The 25,146-nt window shown below is 40.3% G+C and overlaps 1 protein-coding gene across 1 annotated transcript in view; it reads right to left on the bottom strand.

The window, feature by feature from the left end:
- The window catches only part of ELP1 (elongator acetyltransferase complex subunit 1), a 73,242-nt gene that overhangs the window by 47,574 nt on the left and 522 nt on the right, over positions 1 to 25,146 (bottom strand). Inside the window, exons 2-10 of the mRNA XM_036261368.1 lie at positions 21,966 to 22,128; positions 12,467 to 12,619; positions 10,220 to 10,301; positions 9,551 to 9,631; positions 6,630 to 6,715; positions 5,010 to 5,106; positions 4,334 to 4,424; positions 2,876 to 2,999; positions 1,463 to 1,556 (exon numbers count right to left, since the gene is read on the bottom strand). Coding sequence (XP_036117261.1) covers positions 1,463 to 1,556; positions 2,876 to 2,999; positions 4,334 to 4,424; positions 5,010 to 5,106; positions 6,630 to 6,715; positions 9,551 to 9,631; positions 10,220 to 10,301; positions 12,467 to 12,619; positions 21,966 to 22,115 — 958 coding nt within the window. The 5' untranslated portion in view covers positions 22,116 to 22,128. The remainder of the gene's footprint in view (positions 1 to 1,462; positions 1,557 to 2,875; positions 3,000 to 4,333; positions 4,425 to 5,009; positions 5,107 to 6,629; positions 6,716 to 9,550; positions 9,632 to 10,219; positions 10,302 to 12,466; positions 12,620 to 21,965; positions 22,129 to 25,146) is intronic.

The following is a 25,146-nucleotide window of genomic DNA, read 5'->3' as shown; positions in this document are numbered from 1 at the left end:
GACAACTAAGCCGGGGACGGGGCGGAGGTGGGGTGGGGTGGGGGGTGCCAATGGGGTAAAAAGGTAAAATATCTGTAACAAAAAAATAAATAAAGAATTCATTAAAAATAAATAAATAAATAAATAAAAATAAAAAGTTTGAAAGCCACTTAGAAATAACCAAGCAAGTAAAAAGATTTATGAACAAAAATGTTCAGTGCACTACTGTTGATAATGAAAAATTTGAAAACAGAATGGGATTTAATAAACGGTGCCACAAATGAATATTAAATGGCAATTTAGAATAATGCAGATGGATATCTGAAATGAAAATATGTTGGTGACAGTGGAAAAGTAAGATACAAAACTGCATGTAAATTACAAAACTGCATGTAAATTACAAAACTGCATATATCATACCTATATACATAATAAAAGTGAGATCATGTCTATACTAAGATATACCCCATAAATCTGGAAGATGAGAATATTTTAATAGTGATTATTAAAGTGACACAATTATTAACTATTTTCCTTCTCATCTTTATTTTCAAATGTCTACACCTATTAAGTACACAGTAAAAAATACCGATTTACACAATTTAAAAGGCACAGAAAAAATTCGTATATCTAATCCAATTATCTTTCGCTTCCACAGTGTAGTATTCCTTTGCTCAATATTTTGATTTCCTGTACAATACCATCTAAGAAAAGCAAGTACTGATGACCTACCTATAATGGTCAATTTTATGTGCCAACTTGGCTAGGTTATGGTGCCAGGTTGTTTGGTTGAACACTAATCTAAATGTTGCTGAGAAGGTAGGAAGATATTCTGTAGATATGATTAACATATATAATCAGTTGACTTTTTTTCTCACTTATCTAAAAAATTATTTATTTATTATTGAGGTAACATTGGTTAGTAACATTATAGATATTTCAGTGTATATTACAATTTAATATCTGTATATCCTATAGAGCACTTACCACCAAAATTCTAGTTTCCATCTGTCACCATTCATTTGATCCCCTTTACCAACTTTGTCCTACTACAATCAGCTGACTTCAAATAAAGCAGATTATCTTTCATAATGGGGGTGGGTCTCATCCAATGAGTTAAAGGCCTTAAAGAGCAAATGTTTCCCAGAGAAAAAGGAATTCTGCCTCAAAACTGTAACAGAATCCTGCCTGTCTGCAAACTGCAGCCTGACCTATAAATTTCAGACAAGACTGAAACATCAACTCCTACCTGAATTTCCAGCTCACTGGTCTGCCCTGGTTCTGTTTCTCTAGAGACCCCTGACTGATTTCATGCGATTGAAACCATCAATAGTCAAAACCTAACCACTTGCCCACCTCCACCCACATCCCTCCCCCATCTTTGAGTCCACTGCAAGATTAAGTGGAAGGGATAAGGGCAACTCCACTCCAATTTCAAGTACATTTTATGGGGCATAATGCTGAGACAATGCAGCTGTCTTACCATAGGTTTTTAGAGCAGAATTTTCTTTCCTCTGAAGGTCTTCCAACCAAACTGCAAGCACAGTGGAATCTGCATTCCAGAGCAGGTCATTTACCTAGTAGGGAAAAAAGACCTGCCATTGTCCTTTACCTGTGCATTTACTTCAAAATCTTTGTGACAGCTGAATTCCCTGCTCTCACAAACCACAAACAATCCCACTCCTGGAGTGGACCCCCTACAGAGCCATTAAACAAATCTGTCATATGTCACTCTATGGAGAGGACTTTACAAAATTATGCTTAAAGATTAAAAGAGACTTAACCAAATGCAAGTGACATTTTATATAATCAGGGACATTTGAATATTGACTGGGTATGAGACAACACTAAGAAATGACCACAAATTTTATAAGATTCGATAATATAACTGTGATTATTTATGGTTAAACAAAAACGTTCTTGACTGTTAAAAATGAGTATTAAAAATACATTTTCTAAAATTAAAAAAACCCAAGAAAATAAAATAAAAATGCATGTTTGTGTGTGTATGTCAGAGTGATAAATACATAAAATAATTTTACAAAATGTTGGTATTTTACAAATAAGAGGCACATGGGAGTTCATTAACCTCTTCTCTCAACTTTTAGTGTACTTAAAGATTATCATTTGATGTGTATGTGCCCCAACAAAGATCCTAATGGTACACAAGCTGCTTAAGGTTTAAATGTTATGAATGAAAAGCATCTTTATTAAAGATGTACTTTTGTCAAAATAAACAATACAAACTAGCATTTCTACTTCTTGTTGTGTTTTATCTAGAATGGGAAAGAAATTATTTCTTCTTTAAAAATCTCTAAGTCCAGCCAGTGTGGCTCAGTGGTTGAGCATTGACCCATGCACCAAGAGGTTGCCAGTTCAATTCTTGGTCAGGGCACATGCCCAGGTTGTGGGCCCAATTTCCAGGGGAAGGCATGCAGGAGGAGGCCAATTGATGTTCTTGCTCATCGATGTTTCTCTCTCTTCCTCTCTCTCTAAAAATCAATAAAGGAAAAAAAAATTTTTTTTAATCTTTAAGAAATGCCCAGCTGGTATAGCTCAGTGGGTTGAGCATCATCCCTTGGACTGAGAAGGCCTGGCTGAATTCCCAGTCAGGGCACACACCTGGGTTTCGGGCTCATTCCCCAGTAGGGGGTGTCAGGAAGCAGCCGATCGATGTTTCTCTCACATCAATGTTTCTCTCTCTCTCCCTTCCTTTCTCTCTAAAAAATAATAAAATAAATCTCTAAGAAAAAGAATTTCTTTTTTTTAAGGGAAAGGCCCTCAGTTATAAGAAGCCACTATTCCTCTCACTATCTACAATGGAGCTCCCAGATACGAATCTTCCCTAGTTGTGCAAGTCTTCTAAATTTGATGGTGAAACAACTCAGGCACCTACCTTCACCTCGTCTTTGAGGAAAGGAAGCATAAACTGCCCATGAAGAAGTCCATTTTTCTCAAAAAACACCACATCCTGCTGGTTGAGTTTATCTTGTGTGGATGCAATCAAACTGCCCGAGGGCCTGAAAGTAAACACAGTATGTTAGAAGGCCCCATAGTGCACGCAGCTGGCTTCAAACAAGATGAAATTAGAAGAAATTGGATTTTTCCAGCAAAAACAAACAAGAACCATCCAAGGAAGTTTTAAATTCCATGTGTCTCTTGGTAAGCAGTCCCCCTAGTGTGAGACTCCACCTACCCAGAGGACAGAGTGCCTTTTCCTAATTTTCACAAAGCTTCCATTTGCCCACAAAGCCTCAGATTTAGATTGCACTTGGATGACTTTAAAAAAAAAAAATACATGCCCTGGCCGGTTTGGCTCAGCGGTTAGAGCATCAACCTGCGGTCCAGAGAGACCCGGGTTCGGTTCCCGCTAAGGGCACGTACCTCGGTTGCAGTTTGTCCCCGGCCCTGGTTGGTCGTGTGGGTGGCAGCCGCTCGATGTGTCCCTTTCACATCGATGTTTCTCTCTCTCCCTCTCTTCCTCTCTCTCCCTCCCACTCAATCTGAACAGAAAATAGAAAAATGTCCTCAGGTGAGGATAAAAAAAAAAAAATACATTATTTAAATTTTTTCATGAATAATGCCCTATAAAACCATAACCTATTTCTCCTTCAAGTAGATAACGTCAGCAGACATTCCATGCTTAGGTGGGTATGTTTAAAGACTCCATCTCCTCGTCTTGTTTATATTTGGTCTCTAGCTTTTAATTCAAACATATTTTTCTCTTTGCGCTATCATCCAACTGCCATTCAAATACTGATGGTAAACACGATATCTAAAACCTAGAGACCTAGTGGCTTTGCCTAAAACAGATGCCACTGAGACAGCGAATGAGACATTTCCTCCGTCTATAGTCAGGGCAGCCGCAGGTCGAAGGCAGGCAGTGACTGGCACAAGGCTGCTGGGCCACCAGGAGAATCAGGCTGAATCCAGCCTGCAGGTTCCTTGGCACACAGATCCCCTTACAAGGTGGGAGTCTGTGCACAGGAAGGAAGCCTCTTCCTAGTCTTCAGCAAGGCTCCACTGCCCCACAGAGCTGTGCAGGCTGCGGTTTCCCTTCTGAGCACCATTTTCTGTTTTATACAATGGCTTCTTGGAGACCTTGCTATAACCTACAAAATGTGTGGGTCTTGGGATGATGAGATCTATAAAGAAGCTTAGAATCTACCATTCAAACTGTAGTCAGACTTCAGTGAACTAAAAAGAAAGAAACATACAAGCTTACAGCCAAATGAAGAAAGTAATTCTTTTTGTGTGTGTTATAAAAACACCCAGATGAAACAGGTACCACCACCCCTACCCTAGTTCCAAGAAATTCTGAGGAAGGAGTTTTAAGACTTCTTCTCCCACTCACTTCCAAGCCAGAGCCGGGCCCAGTCCTGCCACAGGCTCACTGGTGGACTGTAGAGCAAACTCTCTGTTCCACACGCGGAACTTCCGAGCCCCTATGCAGTAGGAAGAGGAGACAGAAACAAACTTAAAGCATATGATAAATGTTGTCAAGTCTGAACTTTCCAAACACCTCCCTTACTAATAAAAACTGTCCTAGTTTTACAAAGCCAATTAGATGAATTTTGTTAAAAATTTTGTGTCCAACAAGCAGGAGGCTGGATAAAATACCCTCAAAGAACTCTTCTAATTCTTAGCTCTAAATTCAGTAACACCTAAAGCACCATTATCTTTACATAATAAAAGAAAACCCTCAATGAAAAAGAAAAAACTGCCCTGGCCGGTGTGGCTCAGTTAGTTGGGCATGATCATCCATCGCTAGTTCAATTCCAGATCAGGGCACATGCCCAGGTTGTGGGCTCGATTCCTGGTGGGGGGGCATGCAGGAAGCAACCGATAGATGTTTCTCTCTCACATCAATGTTTCTTTCTCTCTCTCCCTTCCTCTCTCTGTAAAATTCAATTTTTTAAAAAATCTTTAAAATGTTTAGTATTGTCTAAAAAAAATGAAGAAAAATTTCCCTGAACTTAATAACTTTTCTTTATTTATTTATTTTGTTCAATTGCAATTTATTTCCATACCTGTCTGTGGGCAAACAACACTCACAGCAAAAAACTGTCCATCACCACGCCAGGTGATTTGTGGTTTCTGGTCATCCCAGGGCAAAGCAGACTCAAGCTAAAGACATGACAAAAGACAAATGTCACTGGGGCCTTAAATGGCCCAGAATTGAACAAGCCTCAGGCTATTAAATTCTAATCTTTTATATAAGGTTAAACTGTCTAGAAAACCAACTTCCCAGGAACCTGAGGGACTCATCTGATAAAAGGACCCTTTAATGCAGAAATCAATAGAAGAGAAAAGAACTAAAAAGCAAAATCCTTCTTTGGGCATTAAAAAAAAAGTAACCTCCAAGCAACAAGGGAAGAGAGTTACAGATCTGGACAGTATCACCAGTGAGCTGAGTCATCTACCAGGTATCTACAGCAAGAAAACAAACGTTCTTTGTCTCAGTAAGAGAGAGTTTTATTTGTGTGCAAGCTTCACAGCAGCACACAGAAGAGACGAGCCAGAGGTAATGAAGGCAGCAGCGGCGATGAAAACACGGACCTGTTCTGTGCTCACAGTCTAAGAGGAAGAAAGGCTTTCTGGTGTCACTTACATCTCAATCCCTTCAATGCGTGGTTGGGGACAAACCCGCCTGAGGAGCCATCATCCCACTCCTGTGACAGGCTATGTCAGAATGGTGCTAGTGCCACAGTCTACACTGGCAGCTAACAAGATCTGTCCCAGGTGCAACTGCCCATGGTATAGAACACAAGCTTCCTCTAGTGCAGTGTTAAAGGATGAAATACGAGTCACAAAATGCAGCCAGAAATAATGAAGGAGGAGAAAGGCAGGCAGTCTGTTACTGACTCATTTACCCTAGAAGGGCAGCTCGTGGAAACTTCTATATATACTAGACACACAATGCTTCCATTTGCCCAGTCCCCAAATCCTCCTCCATTCCACTCTCTCACACCCCACACGTGAGCCCTGTAGCTCTACCTTCAAAATGTATCCAGAAAGAAGGAAAATAACAAGTTTCATCCAAGAGGAAAAATCAGGAAAAATTATCTAATATCTACATATGTAGGAAAAGTATAAACACAACTCCCCCTATGTATCAGAAAGGGATACATAGAGTGCTTTATTTCGAGCTGCAATTTACATTTTAAACTGAATATTGGTTATAATTATTCTGTACACTAAAAAAAAATTGATGAAGCAACTTGGCATTTAAAGAAAAACGTTGCCCAGTTGGTGTAGCTCAGTGGTTGAGCGCCAACCTATGGATGCACCAAGAGGTTGCCGGTTCGATTCCAGGTCAGAGAACATGCCCAGGTTGTGGGCCTGATCCCCAGTGGGGGGCATGCAGAAGGTGGCCAGTCGATGTTCTCTCTCATCGATGTTTCTATCTCTCTCTCCCTCTCCCTTCCTCTCTCTCTCTAAAAGTCAATAAAGAAAAAAAAATTGTTTTAATAAAAAAGGATCTTTCTAAGATAACTCACTCCCTGACATTTTCTGAAAAGGTTTAGTTTTACTAGAGCACAAGACACGTGTCCATTATTAGCCTCCAACTAGAGAGGTAGGGCTCCTGGTGGGTGGCAGAAATTCTACTTATTCCAATCAAGTTTCTTTATCCATCAGACCAACCTTACCATTTGCACCTGAAAGGCCGCTTGCCTGCCTTCTGATCCATGGAACTGGGTCTCCTTCCTGCCCCATCCGACAGTGATAAACTTGCCTAGAGAACAAGTGATTGAGTACAGCAAGACAACCAGTAAGATAAATGAACGGAAATAAATGCAGTTTCATTGCTAGTTTTCAACAACTTAGGGACTGATAATTACTTGGGTGTTCAGATTTATTGAGACCTCTCAATAAATTGACCAGCAGCCAATATGTGAAAAACCTATGTTCCATATTATATGCTGCAGTGATTTTAAAGACTCTGAAGTGCTCCTATTTCAGATAGAGCTTTAATGCCATCATATATATTTTCTAAACTCCCTTGATGACACTCAGCAATCCACCCCACTGTACAAGAAGAATGAAACACAAAGAAGCTACACAATATATCCACTGATAACAAGACATAAAGCTCTACACAGAGTTGGGAATAAAATTCTAATTATAAGCTTTCAATTCACTAAATGTTTCTGACCTCCCTGCTAGTGGTGGAAGGGACGGCAGATGATGGAATTCAACTCCTCATGTAGACAGACACTGAGAACCCCTAGTATCAGAGGCTAAAATCAGGACATAGGGCGTCTGCCTTCCAGGCAAGGTTCCTTCTAAATCATAATGCTTCTCTTACATGAAGTATGAAGTCAGAGCTGCTGAAACAATGCAGAACCCTGTTCCTGGAGGCAAGTACTACAGAGATGTCCCTCAAAGCACTGGCCAATCCAGGGCCCAGTACTTCCCTCCCACCATGGACTCTGATGAAAAGGGGCTATTTATAGTTTCTATAAATTATGGGTCAGTACAACCATTTCCTGTCTGCTCTGCATGGGCACATCCAAGTACCATGTGTACCTCAGAGCATACCTTGCTACTGGGTACAAATAGCATGCTAGTCTGTGCACACACTTGGGCTTCCACCGCAGGTTCCACAGAGAGGTAAAGGACCAAGGAGTAAAGCAAGAGAACCTTTCCAGTGGGATCACACAAGCGATGGAGCTATCGCGGGACACAGCAAACTACAGCCTGTGTCTGTGACAAATCAGCTTTCACTGAAACAGCCATGCCCGTTCCATTATGTGTTGTCTGTAACTGCTCTCACACTGCAACAGCAGAGGTAAGTAGTTTCATCAGAGACTATACAGCCTGCAAAGCTAAAAATATTTACCATCCAGCCCTTTACAGAGCAAGTTTATCAACCTCTGGGTTAGAGGAAAAATATCTACCACTTCATGAGTGATTGTTTTGTACCGATAAATACATTTCTAAGATGTAAAACCCTAACTTGGACTCCCCTCGCTCCCTTGATTTACTCTATTAAGCATCTTATGAAAAAATCAGTGGGATTCGCCTGGCCCAAGGCATTTCCCAAGCACAGGTATGCTGGTTATTATCTATCTCTGCAACTGTCCTCAAAGCTGGATGCCCCAGAGTTCCATCCTGGAGCCTGCACTCTTCCAGTACCACACCTACTTCCTGAGCAAGTTCATCTACTACCAAGACTATAAAGATCCCTACATGCCAATGATCCAGCCCCTTACATCTGCCTACTTTACACGGTAATCCCATGTGGCCCTGAAACAAACCCAAAATAGAACTCACCACCTACCCCTTACAGACCAGCATTTCCCCACCCTCCCTCTCAGATCCTGGCACCTGAGCTTCTGGCTGGAGCCCCATTAAACTTTCTCCTTCACCTTACATACCCAAAGCTTCCTTATTTCACTTTCTAAAGTGGTATTTCTCAAACTGGCTAGGGCAGGAGAGGAGCCATGCACCTATATTCCAAAAAAGATGCTTAGATAATTCCAAAAAATGTACTCCCATCCTCACTGAGAATCAAATTTTTCCTGAATTATTGCCTCTTTTGGCCCCATACCCTCATCTATATTCCTATAGCAACCGTTTACCAGATCACCCTGCCTCTTCCCTCTGCACCAATCATTCAGTCAATCTTGCATCATCAAAACCTTTAATGGCTCATCACCTATAACTCCATGTCCAAATTCTGTAACAAACTTAATCAAAATCCATCCTGTTTATTTCATCCCACACTCACGTCCTGCCAACCATCATTGCTAAGTACCTAGCTGTCTGAATAAGCCATGTGTCAAAGGCTCCTGGGAAACACGCTGCCCTGGAATGGGTTTATTCACTTGCCTGGACCACTTCCCTACCCTCAACCCTCATCTACCCAACACCAATTCAGCCAATATTCAGCTCAAGTAGCCTCATCTCAGAAGTCTTCCCTCTCCACTCCTCCCTTCCTCCCCTTATGCTACCCTAATATCTGTACATCAAGGTATTACTGAACTAATGGGACTCCTTAAGGGACAAGCCAAATTATCTATAGCACCAAACACTGCTGGGTTCATTCCTACTCAAAAATTATTACTGAACAAATAAATTACTTTTGAATTAATAAACGAGTAGCAGTTTTCTAAATGACCTCTCAGAGTTGGTGAAACAAGAAGGCATAATGTCAGATCTCAGCAAAAGTTAAAAACCAGCCTTCTATCTGACCTTTCTTGTTTTCTCCCCAAAGTTGTATCCCAGAAATGCTCTCCTCATTCTAGCTAGTGTACAGTCCCTTTCATCAAACCTCCAGCCTAAGCCTTTCCTGGGTTTTGGGCAACAACTATCTGGGTGACCCTAAGCACAGATTTCTATTCCCCAGGTTACTGACAAAGTCAACTCTCAGACCTGGAGAGGCACCAGAGGTATGCCTCTGAAGAGCAGGAGTGTGCTAAAGGAACTGGGCGATCAGACACTTAATAAACAAGAATTCAAGTGTCACAGTCCTTGGAGTTATGACATGGATATTAGTGTGTAAGAAAATGATCAGACCTGAGAGAAACCCCAAGTCACAAAATGCTTCAAACAAAGCTATACTCACTTTCGCCAAAATCATCCTGGTGGATTTGCTGTTCCATGATTGGTTCAAAGTCTTTTGTCATCATAATCAGGGTCTGTTGACCTTAGAGGAGTACAAACAAGAAGGATTGTGTTTTCATGTAACGAACATGCCACTCCATAAGTATCAATGGCAACGGAAACTACAGAGCTTGATAGTCAGAACAAGGCAGACAGAATTTATTCAAAATGCTTTGACTCTCATTTTAAAAAAAGAACTTTTGAGCCCTGGCCGGTTTGGCTCAGCGGTTAGAGCATCGGCCTGCGGTCCCGAGAGACCCGGGTTCGGTTCCCGCTAAGGGCATGTACCTTGGTTGCAGTTTGTCCCCGGCGCTGGTTGGTCGTGCGGGTGGCAGCCACTCAATGTGTCCCTTTCACATCTATGTTTCTCTCTCTCTCTCTCCCTCCTACTCTATCTGAACAAAAAATGTCCTCGGGTGAGGATAAAAAAAAAAAAAAAAACTTTTGACGAGGTGGTTGTTCTCAGCTATTTATGTATGTAAGGCTAGTATAAAATTTATCTCTGAATTATAATGCTGATATAATTGTTCAAAGAAAATTTTTGAAACCAACACAGCTCAAAACTTAACCCTGTAAGATCTTAGGAGTCATACTTTATAATAAAGTCACATGAGAACAATGACAAGCTTACCTGTAGCAAGAAGCACCAGCTCTTGATCAGAACTCCAACTCATGACAGAGATACCACTAGCTACACTCCCAACACATTCCAGCTGAGACAGACAGAAAAATACAAGAGATTTCAAAACTCCACTGTCCCAATGCATATTTACTACAACCTTGGTCAAGATAATTATTAACAAAACACACAAATGTGAATTTATTCAATAAACATGTATTCAGTATCAGATATTAAGAGACTAGGCACTGCCCTGGCCGGTGTGGCTCAGCAGTTAGAGTGTCGGTCCTCAGACCAAAGGGTGGAGGGCTCAATTCCCAGTCAAGGGCACGAACCTGGGTTGCAGGTTCCATCCACGACCCTGGTTGGGGACCATGCTGGAGGCAACCAACCAATGTGCCGCTCTCACATCAATGTTTCTCTTTCTCCTTCCTCCCCTTCCTCCCTCCCTTCCACTCTCTCTAAAACTCAACAGAATAGATATCCTCTGGTGAGGATTAAAAAAAAAAAAAGAGGCCCTGGCCAGTTTGGCTCAGCGGTTAGAGCGTCGGCCTGCGGTCCGGAGAGTCCCAGGTTCGGTTCCCGCTAAGGGCGCGTACCTCGGTTGCAATTTGTCCCCGGCCCTGGTTGGTCGTGCGGGTGGCAGCCACTCGATGTGTCCCTTCACGTCGATGTTTCTCTCTCTCTCTCCCTTCCTCTCTCTCCCTCCCACTCTATCTATACAAAAAATGGAAAAAAAATATCCTCGGGTGAGGATAAAAAAAAAAAGAGGGACAAGGCATGATACAAGGCACAGGAAGTAGATGTGACTATGAGTTGTCTCATGAAGGGGATGAAAAGGCAACTCTACAGTGGGATTGGGGCTATAACTGAGATTTCTGGGAATTAAGTGGGGGCTCAGAGCAGGGAATCACTACAGTGGCCCGGGACAGTCCAGGAAAGCTTTCCTGGAAAGGTGCCTTGAAGGGTGGTAACAGGGCCAGGAAAAAGAGATCAGGGGAAAATGCAATGCTGAGACACAGAACTATAAAAAGAGCAGTTAAAAGTCATCTACAAATAGAACATAAGGTGTCACATACGCAGGAGTGGTGGGGGAGGCTAAAGAAGCTGCGGAACAGATAGTGAAAGGTCTTACAAGGCACAGCAAGGAACATGGATTCTGTCTTACAGACACTGAGAAGCCACAAATAGGGAGGATCAGCCCATGTGATTAAATCAATGGAATGGAGGAACTCAGTAATCAGGAAAAAATGCTCCAAAATGTTTTGAAAGTAAAAGCATACCTTCTAAATATGAGAAATACTAATTAAGTTGTACTTGATGGTTTGGTGTTTCTTACCATAAACTGAAAGTAAGATTTATTATGGCACTAAAGGTGTCAGAATTAGATGGCCAGGATTCATATCCCCTCTGACAACTGTATGACTTCAGCCTAGTTCCTTAAGCTCTCTGTGCCTCAAATTCTTCCAGCTCTAAAGAATGGGGAAACAATCTACCTCATAACACTGTAGTGAATCTTAAATAAAACTCTGCATGAAAAGCACTTGACAAAGTGCCTGGCACATTGTGAATAATGAATAAACTACTACAACTACTATTATATTATTAGTAATACTATAAATCTCATCACATGATCAAAGTTAAAGGGATCACAACTAATGGAGTAATCAAAGAAGTTTAAAAAAGTTCAAAGAAGTTAAAAAATCCGACAATTTTAGTGTGGAAGACTTGCTGTTTAGAAATCCAGAAAGTCAGCCTTATGCCAGAAGAGAGAAAGAGGCTAATGGCTGCAGTCTCTCTCCTCCGGTGATCATAAAGTAGAATGATGTATTACTGTAGGACCTGTAGTTCAGGCACTCCAAAAATAGCCATCAACGAGAGACTTAACCAGTACTCCTAACAGAAAACAGAAGTCATATAAATATTTCAAAGACTTTCTAATTGAGAAACACAGGTTACAACTCAGGATCAGATTTTATGTAAGGGGGAGCTACACCACACAAGAATGGTTAGGATTTTTTTTTCCAGGTTGTAATTGTTCTGATTAACAAATACAGTAGACAAAACTGAGTTTTAGAAGAATCCTGAAATATAATTGAAGCCACGCCAACAATTTTTTGTAAATAAATATATAGTGCAAAAACACTAATGTGCAAAATTCTTAAATATCACAACTCCTGACTTTTTAAACTTCTATGCAAAACAAGGTCTTGTTTGAAGACGCTGGAGGCTTCCTCCTCACCAGACTCTTGCCCTTACCTGGTGCGTGCTGAGGTTGCAGAGTAGGACATCTCCCGAAGCTGTGGCCACACACACAGACTCCTGATCCAGCAAGTCCTGAACACCAACAATGCGGCCACTTCCATCCTCTGGGAGAAAGCCTTCTGACACTAAAGAAACTTCATTTCTCACCTTTCATCAAAATAAACACATAAGCAAATTAAGCCAATCTACTTTCAAGAACAATTCATAATATTTCCAAAAATAAAATATTTTTTAATGCTTCTTTTATACTATAAAAGCTTTCAAAAATAATTATTTTTCTAGATTAAAATCCAAACTTTCACTTGAGGAGTCTTACAACCCTACTGTATTTAACAAGAAAAGTAGTTAAATGCAATCTTTTTGCCAAACAAACATAAAATAAAAGCAAGAAGCCTGGTCTCTTAAAATGTCCAACAAAACAAGAAGCTAATAACTATGATTTCCTAAGATTTCTACCATATGGAGGAAAGGGACTAAAAATGTAATCACCTAAATCACCTAAAATACATTAGAAGCAAAATATAATTTAGGGAAGACATTAGAATCAACCCAAAGAGCTTTTCAATATACACAGGGGTGGGCAATAATAGGTTTATAGTTATGAGTACACAAAACAAGAGTCTATTTTTATTTTTCCTTTTATTTGAAAAAATTTAGCTAATTTTTAGAGAGGGAGGGAGGGTGAGAGGGGAGGGGGAAGAAAGAGAGAAACACTAATGTAAGAGCAAGAAATCAACAGACTGCTTTCTGTACAGCATGAATCAAACTGGCAACCTTTTGGTACACAGGGCAAGGCCCAACTGAGCAACACTGGTTAGGGCTATTCTTTTTTTTCTTTTTTTCTTCTTCTTCTTCTTTTTTTTTTTTTTTTATTGTTGAGGGTATTACAGATGCCCCCCGTTTCCCTCACTTTGCCCCCTCAACCTGGCTCCCACCCCACCCCAGTCCTTCAGCACACTATTGTCTGTGTCCATGGGCTATGTACATAGGTTCTTTGGTTAATCTCTTCCCATCCCTCCCCCTTTCCTTCTGAGATCTGTCAGTATGTTCCATGCTTCCATGTCTCTGGACCTATTTGTTCATTATTTTGTTCGTTGGATTCCACATATAAGTGAAATCATGTGATACTTCTCTCTCTGACTGGCTTATTTTGCTTAGCATATAATCTCCAGGTGCCTCCAAGCTGTCTCAAAGGGTAAGAGTTCCTTCTTTATTACAGCTGCATAGTATGCCATTGTGGAAATATACCACAGCTTTTGTATCCACTCACCTACTAATAGGCACTTGGGCTGTTTCAAAATCTTAACTATTGTAAGTAACACTGCTATGAACACAGGGATGCATATATTCTTTCTGACTAGCATATCAGGTTTCTTAGGATATAACCCCAGAAGTGGGATTGCTGGGTCAAAATTCATTTCCAATTTTTAATTTTTTGAGGAATCTCTATACTGTTTTCCACAGTTGCTGCATCAGTCTGCATTCCCACCAGCAGTGCACTGTGGTTCCCTTTTCCCCAAATTCTCACCAGCACTTGTTTATTAATTTCTTAATGTAGCCATTCTGGCAGGGAGGTGATACGTCACTGTAGTTTTAATTGGCATCTCTCTGATTAGTGATGTTCAGCAATTTTTCATATGTTCCTTGGCCAACTGTATGTACTCTTTAGAGAAGTGTCTAATCAGATCTTTTGTTCATTTTTTAATTGGACTGTCTTCCTCTTGATGAGTTGTATGAGTTCTTTATATATTTTGGAAATTAACCCCTTATCAGATGTATCATTGGTGCATATGTTCTCCCATACAGAGGGTTCCCTTTTCATTTTGTGAATGGTTTCTCTTGCTGTGCAGAAGCATTTTAGTTTAATGAAGTCCCATTTTTCCTGTTTCTCTTGCCCTAGGAGACGTATCAGCAAAAATTCTGCTACGTGAGATGTCTGAGATTTTACTGCCTATATTTCCTTCTAGGATTTTTTTATGGTTTTGTGACTTACATTTCACTCTTTTACCCACTTTGGGTTTATTCTTGTGTGTGGTGTAAGTTGGTGTTCTAGTTTCAATTTTTTGCATGTACCTGTCCAATATTCCCAACATCATTTATTGAATAAACTGTCTCTACTCCATTGTATGCGCGTCTTTTGTCAAATACAAACTTCTGTGCTCAAATGTCTCCCATCTTGAAAAATTCACTTCTCAACCTGACAACCCTTTAATGCCAATACTTGTATGATCAGTCACTCGTCTCTCAAGTGACAAAGGAGAAAATGTGTGAGTATGAGTCAGTTTACCGCTCTTAACACTTCAGAATATTGGGCTATATTTTTGTTATTTTGCTTTTTTTGGTGTTTTTAGTATTATCCAATTTTCATTTACTATACATTTCCTTTTTAAGTTTTGACTTATAGTTCATGTCCTTTTGTTTTCAAAGTATTTATTTATAGATTAAACAGTACATTAGACATGTACTGTATGTAAGGTTACAATGGAATCATTTGGGGTTCTGGAACACATTAATTCAATTTACGTTACTTCTAATTAGAAAAAATGCTTCGGTTTTCTAACAGACTTGCTGAACAAATTAAGTTCAAAAATCAAGGTTCCACTGTATTAACCAACCATATTGGCATGGGTCAATTTCTGGGGTTTCTGTTCTGTCCCATTGATCTATATGCCTGTTCTTGTGCCAGTACCACGCTGTTTTGATTAAAATGACTTTGTAGTATATTTGATATCTGGTACTATATCTGGTTCTTCTTTCTCAAGATTGCTGTAGCTATTCAGGGTCTTTTTTGGTTCCATATAAATTTTTGGAATATTTATTCTAGATCTATAAATTATGGCACTGGTATAATAGGGATTGAGTTGAATCTATAGATTGTTTGGGGTACTATGGACACTTTAATGATGTTAATTCTTCCAATCCACAAACATGGTATACACTTCCAATTGTCTGTATCTTCCTTTATTTATTTTTTCAATGTCGTATAGTTTTTCAAGTAGAGATCTTTTACCTCCTTGGGGAAGTTTATTCCTAGATTATATTATTTTTATCATTGCAATGCTAAATAAATTTTTTAGTTTCTCCTTCTGAGAGTTCATTATTAGTGTATAAAAAAGTCATTGAGCTCCGGCCAGTTTGCTGAGTGGTTAGAGCACTGGCCTGCAGACCAGACAGTTCTGGGTTCGGTTCGCGCTAGGCTACATACCTCGGTTGCAGTTTGTCCCAGCCTCAGTTGAGGTCATGTGGGTGGCAACCAATGTTTCTCTCTCTTCCTCCCTTTCTTCCTCCCATTCTATCAGAAGATAAATGCAAAAATGTCCTCAGGTGAAGATAAAAAAAAAAAAAGTCATTGACTTCTTGTTCTTAATTTTGTATCCTGCAACTTCACTGAATTCATTTATTAAATCTAATAATTTTTTGGTGCAGTCTTTAGGGTTTTCTATGTACAATATCATGTAATCTGCAAATAATGATAGTTTTAAGTCCTCTTTTCTAATTAGGATGCCTTTTATTTTTTCTTCTTTCGCATTACTATGGCTAGGACTTCCTGTACTATATTGAATAAGAGTGGTGAAAGCAGACAATCTTGTCTTGTTCCTGTTCTAAAGGAAATGCTCTTACTTTTTGCCAACTGAGTATGATGTTAACTGTAGGTCTCTCATATACAGCATTCACTATGTTGAGGTATGTTCCCCCTATTATCACTCTGCTGAGTTTTTATAAAAAATGAATGCTGGGCCCTGGCTGTTTGGGCTCAGTGGTTAGAGCATTGGCCCACAGACTGAGTCTCGGGTTTGATTCCGGTCAAGGGCACGTACCTTGGTTGCAATCCATCCCTGGCACTGGTGGGATCATGCAGGAACCAATCAGTCAATGTGTCTCTTTCATATCAATGTTTCTTTCTCTCTCTCTCTTTCTCTTTCTCCCCTTCCATCCTTCCCTCCCGCTCTATCTGAAGATAAATAGAAAAATATCCTCAGGTGAAAATTTTAAAAAAATGGGTGTTGGATTTTGTCAAATGCTTTTTCTGAGTTTACTGATGTGACTGATTTTTATCCTTCGTTTTGTTTATATGATGTATCACATTTACTGATTTGTGAATATTGTACCAGCCTTGCGACCCAGGAATAAACCCCACTTTGGCATGGTGTGTGATCTTTTTAATGTATTGCTGGATCCGGTTTGCTAATATTTCACTGAGGATTTTAACATCTATGTTCATCAGGGATACTGGCTTGTGATTTTCTTTCTCTGAAGGGTCTTTATCTGGTTTTGGAATTAGGATAATGCTGGCCTCATAAAAAGCTTAGAAGTCGTCCCTCTTCTTGAATTTTTTTGAGTAGTTTGAGGAGGATAGGTGTTAGGTCTTCTTTAAGTGTGTGGTAAAACTCACCTGTAAATCCATCCAGTCTAAGACTTTAATTTGTTGGAAGTTTTTTTTATTACCGTTACAATTTCATTAGCATACCTAGTCAGGTTTTCTGATGCCACCTGATTGTGTTTCAGAAGATTGTATATTTCAGGAATTTGAACATTTCACCCGGTTTTTCACTTTTTCAGCATATAGATATTCATAGTATTTTCTTACAACCCTTTGTATTTCTGTGGTGTCAGTTGTTACTTTGCCTTTTTCATTTCTGATTTTACTTATTTGGGTCCTCTCTCTGTTTCTTCATGCATCTCGCTAAAGCTTCATCAATATTGTTTACCTTTTCAAAGAACCGGCTCTTGGTTTCATTGATCTCTGATACTGATGTTTTAGTCTCTGTCATTTATTTCAGCTCTAATCTTTATTATTTCCTTCCCTCTACTTCCTCTTGGATTTTGTTGTTCTGTTTCTAATTTGTTTAGTTATAGGGTTAGATCATTCATTTGAGCTTTTTCTTGTTTCTTGAGGTAGGCCTATAATACTATTAAACTTCCCTCTCAGGACTGCTTTAGCTGTATCCCACAGATGTTGTGTTGTTGTGTGTTCATTTTCATTTGTTTCCAGGAAGCTTTTTTATTTCTTCCTTGAACACACCAGTAACTTAGTGTTTAATAACATACCATTTAGCCTCAATGTGCTTTTTAGTTTTTTTATTGTAGTTGATTTATAGCTTCATGCTGTTGTGATCCAAGATGTTTGATATGATTTCAATCTTTTTGAATTTTAGAAACTTGCTTTGCATCCTAACATGTGGTCTAGCTTTGAGAACGTTCCATGTGCACTTGAAAAGAATGTATATTCTGCCGCTTTTAGATGAAATGTTCTGTAAATATCAATTAAATCATCTGATCTAATTTGTTGTTTAGGTCGCTGTTTACTTGTTGATTTTTTTTGTCTAGGAGATCAACACAGTGATGTCTGTGGGGTGTTCAAGTCCCCTACTATGATTGTATTGCTGTGTATCTCTCCCTTAAAGTTCTCCAGAAGTTTTTTAAAATATATTTGGATGCCCCTGTACTGGGTATATATACGTTTACCAGGGTGATAGCCTCTTGTTGAAATGATACCTTTAGTGTTACGGGGTAATCGCCTATTATGGACTTTGTCTTAAAGTCTATTTTATCAGATGTAAGTATTGCTACCCCTACATTTTTTGTTTCCATTTGCTTGAGAAAAAAAAATTTCCATCCCTTCACTTTCAACCTGTGTGAGTCTTTTGTTCTGAGGTGGGTCTCTTGTAGACAGCATATATATGGGTCATGTTTTCTTTTTTTTTTTTTATCCTCACTCGAGGACATTTTTTGATATTTTGCTCAGATAGAGTGGGAGGGAGAGAGAGAGAGAGAGAGAGAGAAACATCAATGTGAAAGGGACACATCGAGTGGTCGCCACCCACATGACCCAATCAGGGCCGGGGACAAACTGCAACCGAGGTACGTGCCCTTAGCAGGAACCGAACCAGGGTCTCTCCAGACCGCAGGCCAACACTCTAACTGCTGAGCCAAACCGGCCAGGGCGGGGTCATGTTTTCTTATCAATTCAGCTATCCTATGTCTTTTTATTGGAGCTTTAATCCATTTACATTTAAGGTTACTGTTGACAGGTGCTTATTTCCATTTTTATACTTTATGCCTATATTCCTCTCTATATATTTATTCTTCTTACAACAGTCCCTTTAGCATTTCTTGTAATGATTGTTTGGTGCTAATAAACTCGTTTAACCATTTTTTTTCTTTCTGAGAAGCTTTTACTTTCACCTTCAATTATGAACAACAGCCTGGCTGGATAGAATAGTCTTGGTTTCAGAACCTTGCTTTTCCTTACTTTGAATACTTCATGCCATTCCTTTTTGGCCTGTAGTGTTTCTGTTGAGAAAACAGCTGACAGTCTTATGGGATTGTCTCTCTCTGTTGCTGACTTTAAGATTCTCTCTTTGTCTTTAACATTTGCCTTTGGATATGATGTGTCTTGGTGTGGTCCTTTTTGTGTTCCTCTTGACTGGGACTCTGTACTTCCTGAAATTGTGTGACTTTTTCCTTCACCAAGTTAAGGAACTTTTCTGTCATTATTTCTTCAAACATGTTCTCCATGCCTTGCTGACGGTCTTCTCCCTCTGGTAGCCCTATGATGTGGATGTTATCCCATTTCATGTTGCCCCAAATTTTCCTTAAACTGTCCAAATGCTTTTTAAGTGTTTTTAATTTGCTGCTCTAATTGTTTTTTTCTACCTTATTTTCCAAATCACTGATTTGATCCACTGCTTCATCAAGCCTGCTTTCAATTCCTTCCAGTGTATTCTTGATATCAGGTATAGTATTCTTCATTTCTGGGTGGTTTTCATTCATGATTTCTATGTCCTTTTTCATGCTGATATAGTTCCCACTATCTATCCTGTAGTTCCCATTAAGTACCTTGAGCACCTTTATAACCATTCCTCTGAATTCTATGTCTGATAAATTGCTCACCTCCATCTCACTGAGGTCTTTTACTGGAGAATCCTCATTTTCTTTCATTTAGGGGTTATTTCTTTGTCTCCCCATTTTAGTTCTCTTTGTGTTTGTTTCTATGTATTAGATATACCTGCTATGACTGTGTCTATGTGGGATGGCCTTTTATAGTAAATGTCCTGTGAGACCCAGTGGTGTGGTCTCCTTGAACTCCTGAGCTGGATGCTCTGGGAGTGACCCTATAGTGGGTTATTTGGGCTCTCCTGTTGTAATTGGGTCCTGATTGTTGTTGTCCCATTCATGGATGATCTCCTCGGGATAACTGTGATGTTCAACCCTGACCACATCATGCGAGCTATCATACACATGATGACAGGACAAAACAGGAAATAAACAAAAACATATAAGAGAACCTGACAACAACAACAAAACAACCCCAAATGGAAAGAAAATTAGAAAAGAAAAAAGAGAATAATAATAAACAAGACAGAAAACATAGTAACAATAATAATAATAATAATGAAATAAAAATGACAAGAATACTAAAAGAGAAAAAGGAAGAAAAAAGATTCTGAAAGGAAATGGAGAGAGATAAAAATAAGAGTAGAGTAGGAAAAGGAAAATAATAAAACAGAAAAGGAGAAAAAGAAAAAATTATGTAAAGGTAAAAAGAATAGAAAAAAATTTTAAAGAGAGTAAAAAAAGGAAAGAATCTAATAAAAGATATGAAACAAGAGAGAAAAGAGAAACAATAATGACGACAATAACAATACCCAAGCAATAAAAAATTAAACAAATAACCATGTGAAGTTCATCTTGGCAGATTTTTGTGCCTGCTAAGATTTCCCTTTGGATCCTACTCTGATGTTGTCTGAGGCTAACTGTTTTATATGCTGATTTCTGGCCTCCCAGGAGGTACTTTTGTGCCATCCAACATCAACAGCTGTCCAAGTTTGATTCTCAGCATCCTGTTCAAAGCTTCAAGCGATTCACAACTTGTGGCTGCCTTCACTGGGCTTGTCTGTCCATGGAAGGGGTCCAGCTGAGCTCCTAAGGCCTGTTTATTGTCAGCACAGGACCCTAAGGCAGATGGAAGGTATATACTCAGAATATTTTCCTGTCCTAGGCCTGCCAGAGTACCTCTTAAGCAGGCCAGTGGGGTTTGCTGGAAGCCAGGAGTTTCTATCAGCTCTTCCGTTAGAGGGAAGTGCCAGCCAGGTTCCCCAACCCATAGCCAGCCACTGATGCTTGAGAATGCTGCTCCCTGAGATTGCTGCCTCCTCATCTGGGCTCATGGTACAGGGTAGGACATGCTGAATTCCAGACGGTAGAGTGAGTGGGATTCCTTAGAGTGGGGAGAGCTGTACCATGGGGGCAGGGTAGATGCCTTTCCCCAGGCTTCTGCTATTGGAGAAATGGCTGCTGTGATAGTGGTGGGGGGAATAAAGGGAGTGTGTGCGATGACTCAGCACAGGTATCCCGGCATCGGTCCACCCCACCTCTCCCTCCAACTCCTCCCACCCGTCTCTCCTCAGGTGACTTCAGTCCGCACCACCCTCCCTTTGCCAAAACGTAGGGTAACTGGGAACAGAATTCCTGTGCATCAGGGGCCCTTTAAAAAAAAAAAGTGGCTTTGCCTCCCAGCGGCTCAGCTCCCTGGCTCAGCTCCCTGACTGACAGAAGCCCCAGCCGTGGGTTGCGGAGTGGGTGGCTGCTGCCCAGCAGGCTCAGCTCTCTGGCTGCTAGGAGCCCTGCCCCATGTTGCTGCGGAGTGGGTGGCTGCTGCCCAGCAGGCTCAGCTCTCTGGCTGTTAGGAGCCCTGCCCCATGTTGCTGCGAGGGCGGCTATGCCCGAGGTTCAGTGCTCTGGCTGTACGCCTGGGGTCACCACCTCTCTTGTTTTGGGGGTGGAATTCTCCTCACCCTTGGCCCCTCACTCGTGAGAGCTCCGCCCGTGCCTCTCGTAGCCCTATCCTGCCTACCAGTATTGTGGTGATTTCTGCCCATCCTTGTTTCTGTCTCCTCTTCAGTCAGTCTTCAGCTTGTAATTCAGGGTGAATGTTCCCAAATTTAGTTCTAATTCTAGTTAGATTCTGGGAGGAGGTGGGAGCAAGATCCACCTATTCCACTGACATCTTTCTTCCACCCAGAGTTTATTCTTGTATTATTATTTATTAATTATTGTAGTGTTCTCCAAACAATCAACCATAAACCTACTTTTGCCCCACCATATGACTGCTCAGGATCCAGGAGTGAAGATTCTGATTTAGTTGTATGGGATGGAGGCTGAAACAATTTTAAAAAGGCAATTTTCATTTGCATCCCCAGATGAGAACCACTGTTACAACTAGTAGAAGGTAGAAAGGGTGAAATGTAGGGCATCCACATAAAATGTAAGGTCTGAATTTTGCCAACTCAGATTTAAAACAGTAGCAAAGTTAAAGGTAGGTTACTGCTTAAGTTATATCTAATATGACATGAGTACAAAGCAAAGGGAGTTCTCATTTAGGAGGATAAAAACTCAGTAGGACTCAAAGACTATTGAGGAGAAGCAAGTTTAGAAAAAGACAAGATGAAACGGTCATGCTAAATGCTCATGTTCCCCGTCAGTAACTCACTTCTCTTGTGACAGGGTCCACCTCTACCAGTCCGTGTTCTGAGCCAATGAGCACAGTGCCCTGTTCAGTTCTTAGACAGAAGCACTGAGGTGTCCCAGGAGCCTCAATATCCCTGAACTCCAGGGACTGAAGTAACTTCAGATTTCTCATGATGAAGCAATTCCTGAAAGAAAAGCACAAATATCCCTTGATGAAGCACTCACTACTAAAAAAACAAAAGATTTAACATCAGTTATTCCTCATGTAAGTTGTAAAGAACAAAATGAATGGGAAAACATTTTAATTCTGAATGAGGATAACTTTATAACCACAGATTTATAAAACTCATATATGTATTTGAAGAAAATCTGTAATAAAATTAATATCACTAGGTATATTTATTTATAAACTGGATATATTTTAATTTAAAATTTAAATAAAAAATAAAAATAAAGCCCTAGCCAGTTTGGCTCAGCAGTTAGAGCGTCGGCCCATGGACCAAAGAGTCATGGGTTTGATTCCGTTCAGGTGCACATACCTCGGTTGCGGTTTGGTCCCCAGCCCTAGTCGGGGTCATGCAGCAGGCAACCAATTGATGTGTCTCTCTCACACTGATGTCCCCCCCCCCCCACTCTATCTGAAGACAAATGGAAACGTATCCTCAGGTGAGGATTTAAAAAAAAAAAAAAAAAGAAGGGAATATAACTATATACTGTTCTAAGGGGGTAAATGAAACCTGTAAAATTACAACCGTTTACTTCAAAATGACAACCAACATTTGGGGAGCTTGATGGCTTGATATAACTACTTCATGCAACTCAGCTTTCCTGGTCTGATTTTTACCAGTGTAATAGAAACGTGAGAAAAGAATGATAAATAGGAAACCTACATTGGTCTGGCAAAGTCACACTTGCTTTAATGCATAATGGTATCTAAGTCGGAGAAAAACAAATTTAATGTACTGCATATTTGTATTTAGATCCCTTTGTGGTCTGCACCCACTGGAAGTCCCTATGTTAGTAGTGGCAATTACACAGACTACAATGGTCTTAATGCCACCATATTCTAAGGTGAACTCTCTCATTGTGCATTTCATACATATATCAAAAAAGATGAGTTAATCCATCTCCTACACAGCAAATAATATTAAGTATGATATGAATGATACATATATGATGTGGATTAAGAGAAAGGCAAAACCATACATGGTGCAAGCAAGGGAAAAAAATCAAGGCAGACATGGTTTTGTAAGCTTTGGCACTATTTATATTCAAGAACTTCTAGAAATTATTTGAACCTTTACTATACATGCAGGGTTTTTTTTAATCCTCACCCAAGGACATTTTTCCATATTTTGTTCAGATAGAATGGGAGGGAGAGAGAGAGAGAAACATCGACATAAAAGGGACACATCAAGTGGTTGCCACCTGCACAACCCAACCAAGGCCGGGGACAAACTGCAACCGAGGCACACGCCCTTAGCAGGAACCGAACCCGGGTCTCTCTGGACTGCAGGCCAACGCTCTAATCGCTGAGCCAAACTGGCCAGGGCATGCAGGTTTTTAATTTACATCTAATTCTACACAGAAAGTTTAGGCTTTTCAAAATATATAAAAATTGCATATTTTATTTTTAAACATATAGAAAAACACTGGCACAGATCTAAAAGGGGAGTAAGCAGGGAACAGAGTAGCAAGAGATAAAGAGAGGTGGGGGTGGAGGGGTAGTTTCCTGGCTCTTTCATTCTGGTTTACCTGAATATATATTATTTACCTGAATATATATATTATTATTACCTAATAATAATCATAGTGTAGTATTGCCATGATCAGATCATCAAAATATCTTCATATTCCTCCCTGTGAACTTGGATTCTATTCACCAATAATGGAGCTCTGGGGTCCATGAACCCCAGGATAAGAATCTGCAGGGTAAAGGCAGCAGGAGCTGAGGACTTACTTTTTTCTGTTACCTTACTGTTCCCATCACTGCCACCCCAGCAATGGGCCTTCATCCTTGCAGGGGCCCTTGGTCCCAGTCTCTAGCACTCCCAAGACCAGCCTCATCGCCTCCATCTCCAGGGTACCAGCAGTAACCAGGCACAGCCCCTCCAGATGTCTGAAATCCAGCAACATGGGGGCCTGCCCTCTGAATTCCAAAGGTATCAACACCAGAAGTCTGAGACCCAGCTTTACAATGCTTCTCCTCCAAGTTCAGGCCATGACAATCCCAAGGGTTCCCCCCCGTTTTGATCCCCAGCCCTAGCTAAGTGTTGTAGCTACTTCCACCAGTTTACTTTTATGTTCTTTTGCTTTTTGTTCCTCCAAGAGCTATTTAACCAGTTATTCATAATAAATTCTGTTCAAAAAATATGTGGCTTCTATTTCCCCAACTGGACCCTGACTGACAAAAATATAGCAAACAACCTGAGTTCTCAAATCACTGAGCTTCCAGAATCACCAGCAAAGGTGAGCTTATCATTCATCTCTCCCCTCCCAAACTCTCTTGGTCTCAAAAAGAACTTCTCTAAATGTTCACACCCATCCTTCTTTCTTTGCAAGGATAGGAAAGGAATACCCTCCAAACTCCCCCAGGACCTCAACCTATTTGTACCCTTTCTTAAGCATCTGCAATCTCCAACTCCCAGCCCTCAATGATCCAACTTTTATCAGCCTTCACATGTGGTAAAGATCTCTCCACACCAAAGATCAATTCCGATCTTTTCCAAAATTTCTAACTTCTCCATTTTCTTCCTTGCTCCCTCAGCTGTCTCTTAGCTAATTATCATGCCCCTGAGTATAAGTACCAGGCAGATCACTAATAAGCTTCCAAGATCTAAATGTCTAGCCTTGACCCTCCCTAAATTGGACACTAAACCCGTATTTTCAACCTCTTGAAGTTTTCACAAGGATGTCTCACAACTACATCAAATGCAACCTGGAAAATAAAGTAAGTACTTGCTATTTTCCCACCAAATGTTTCTCCTATTAGGGAACATGGTATTTCTACTCTCTCTAGTCCCCAAGCCGAAACCTGCCTAGTTTTTGTTCACGCTTTTCATACTCAACTATCCACTTATTATCTCTGTGGATGTCAATATACAGCTTGAGTCCTTTATACAGTTGGTACCTAGTCGATCCCACGACCCGGTCTGTGGCCTACATCAAACACGAAATGAGCACTAAGTGCTGCTCAAATCTGA

Source organism: Molossus molossus, unplaced genomic scaffold (genome assembly GCF_014108415.1).
Source record: "Molossus molossus isolate mMolMol1 unplaced genomic scaffold, mMolMol1.p scaffold_m16_p_14, whole genome shotgun sequence".
Taxonomy (NCBI): Eukaryota; Metazoa; Chordata; class Mammalia; order Chiroptera; family Molossidae; genus Molossus; species Molossus molossus.
The sequence above is the reverse complement of the archived record's forward strand: the minus strand, read 5'-3'. Positions and strand labels throughout refer to the sequence as shown.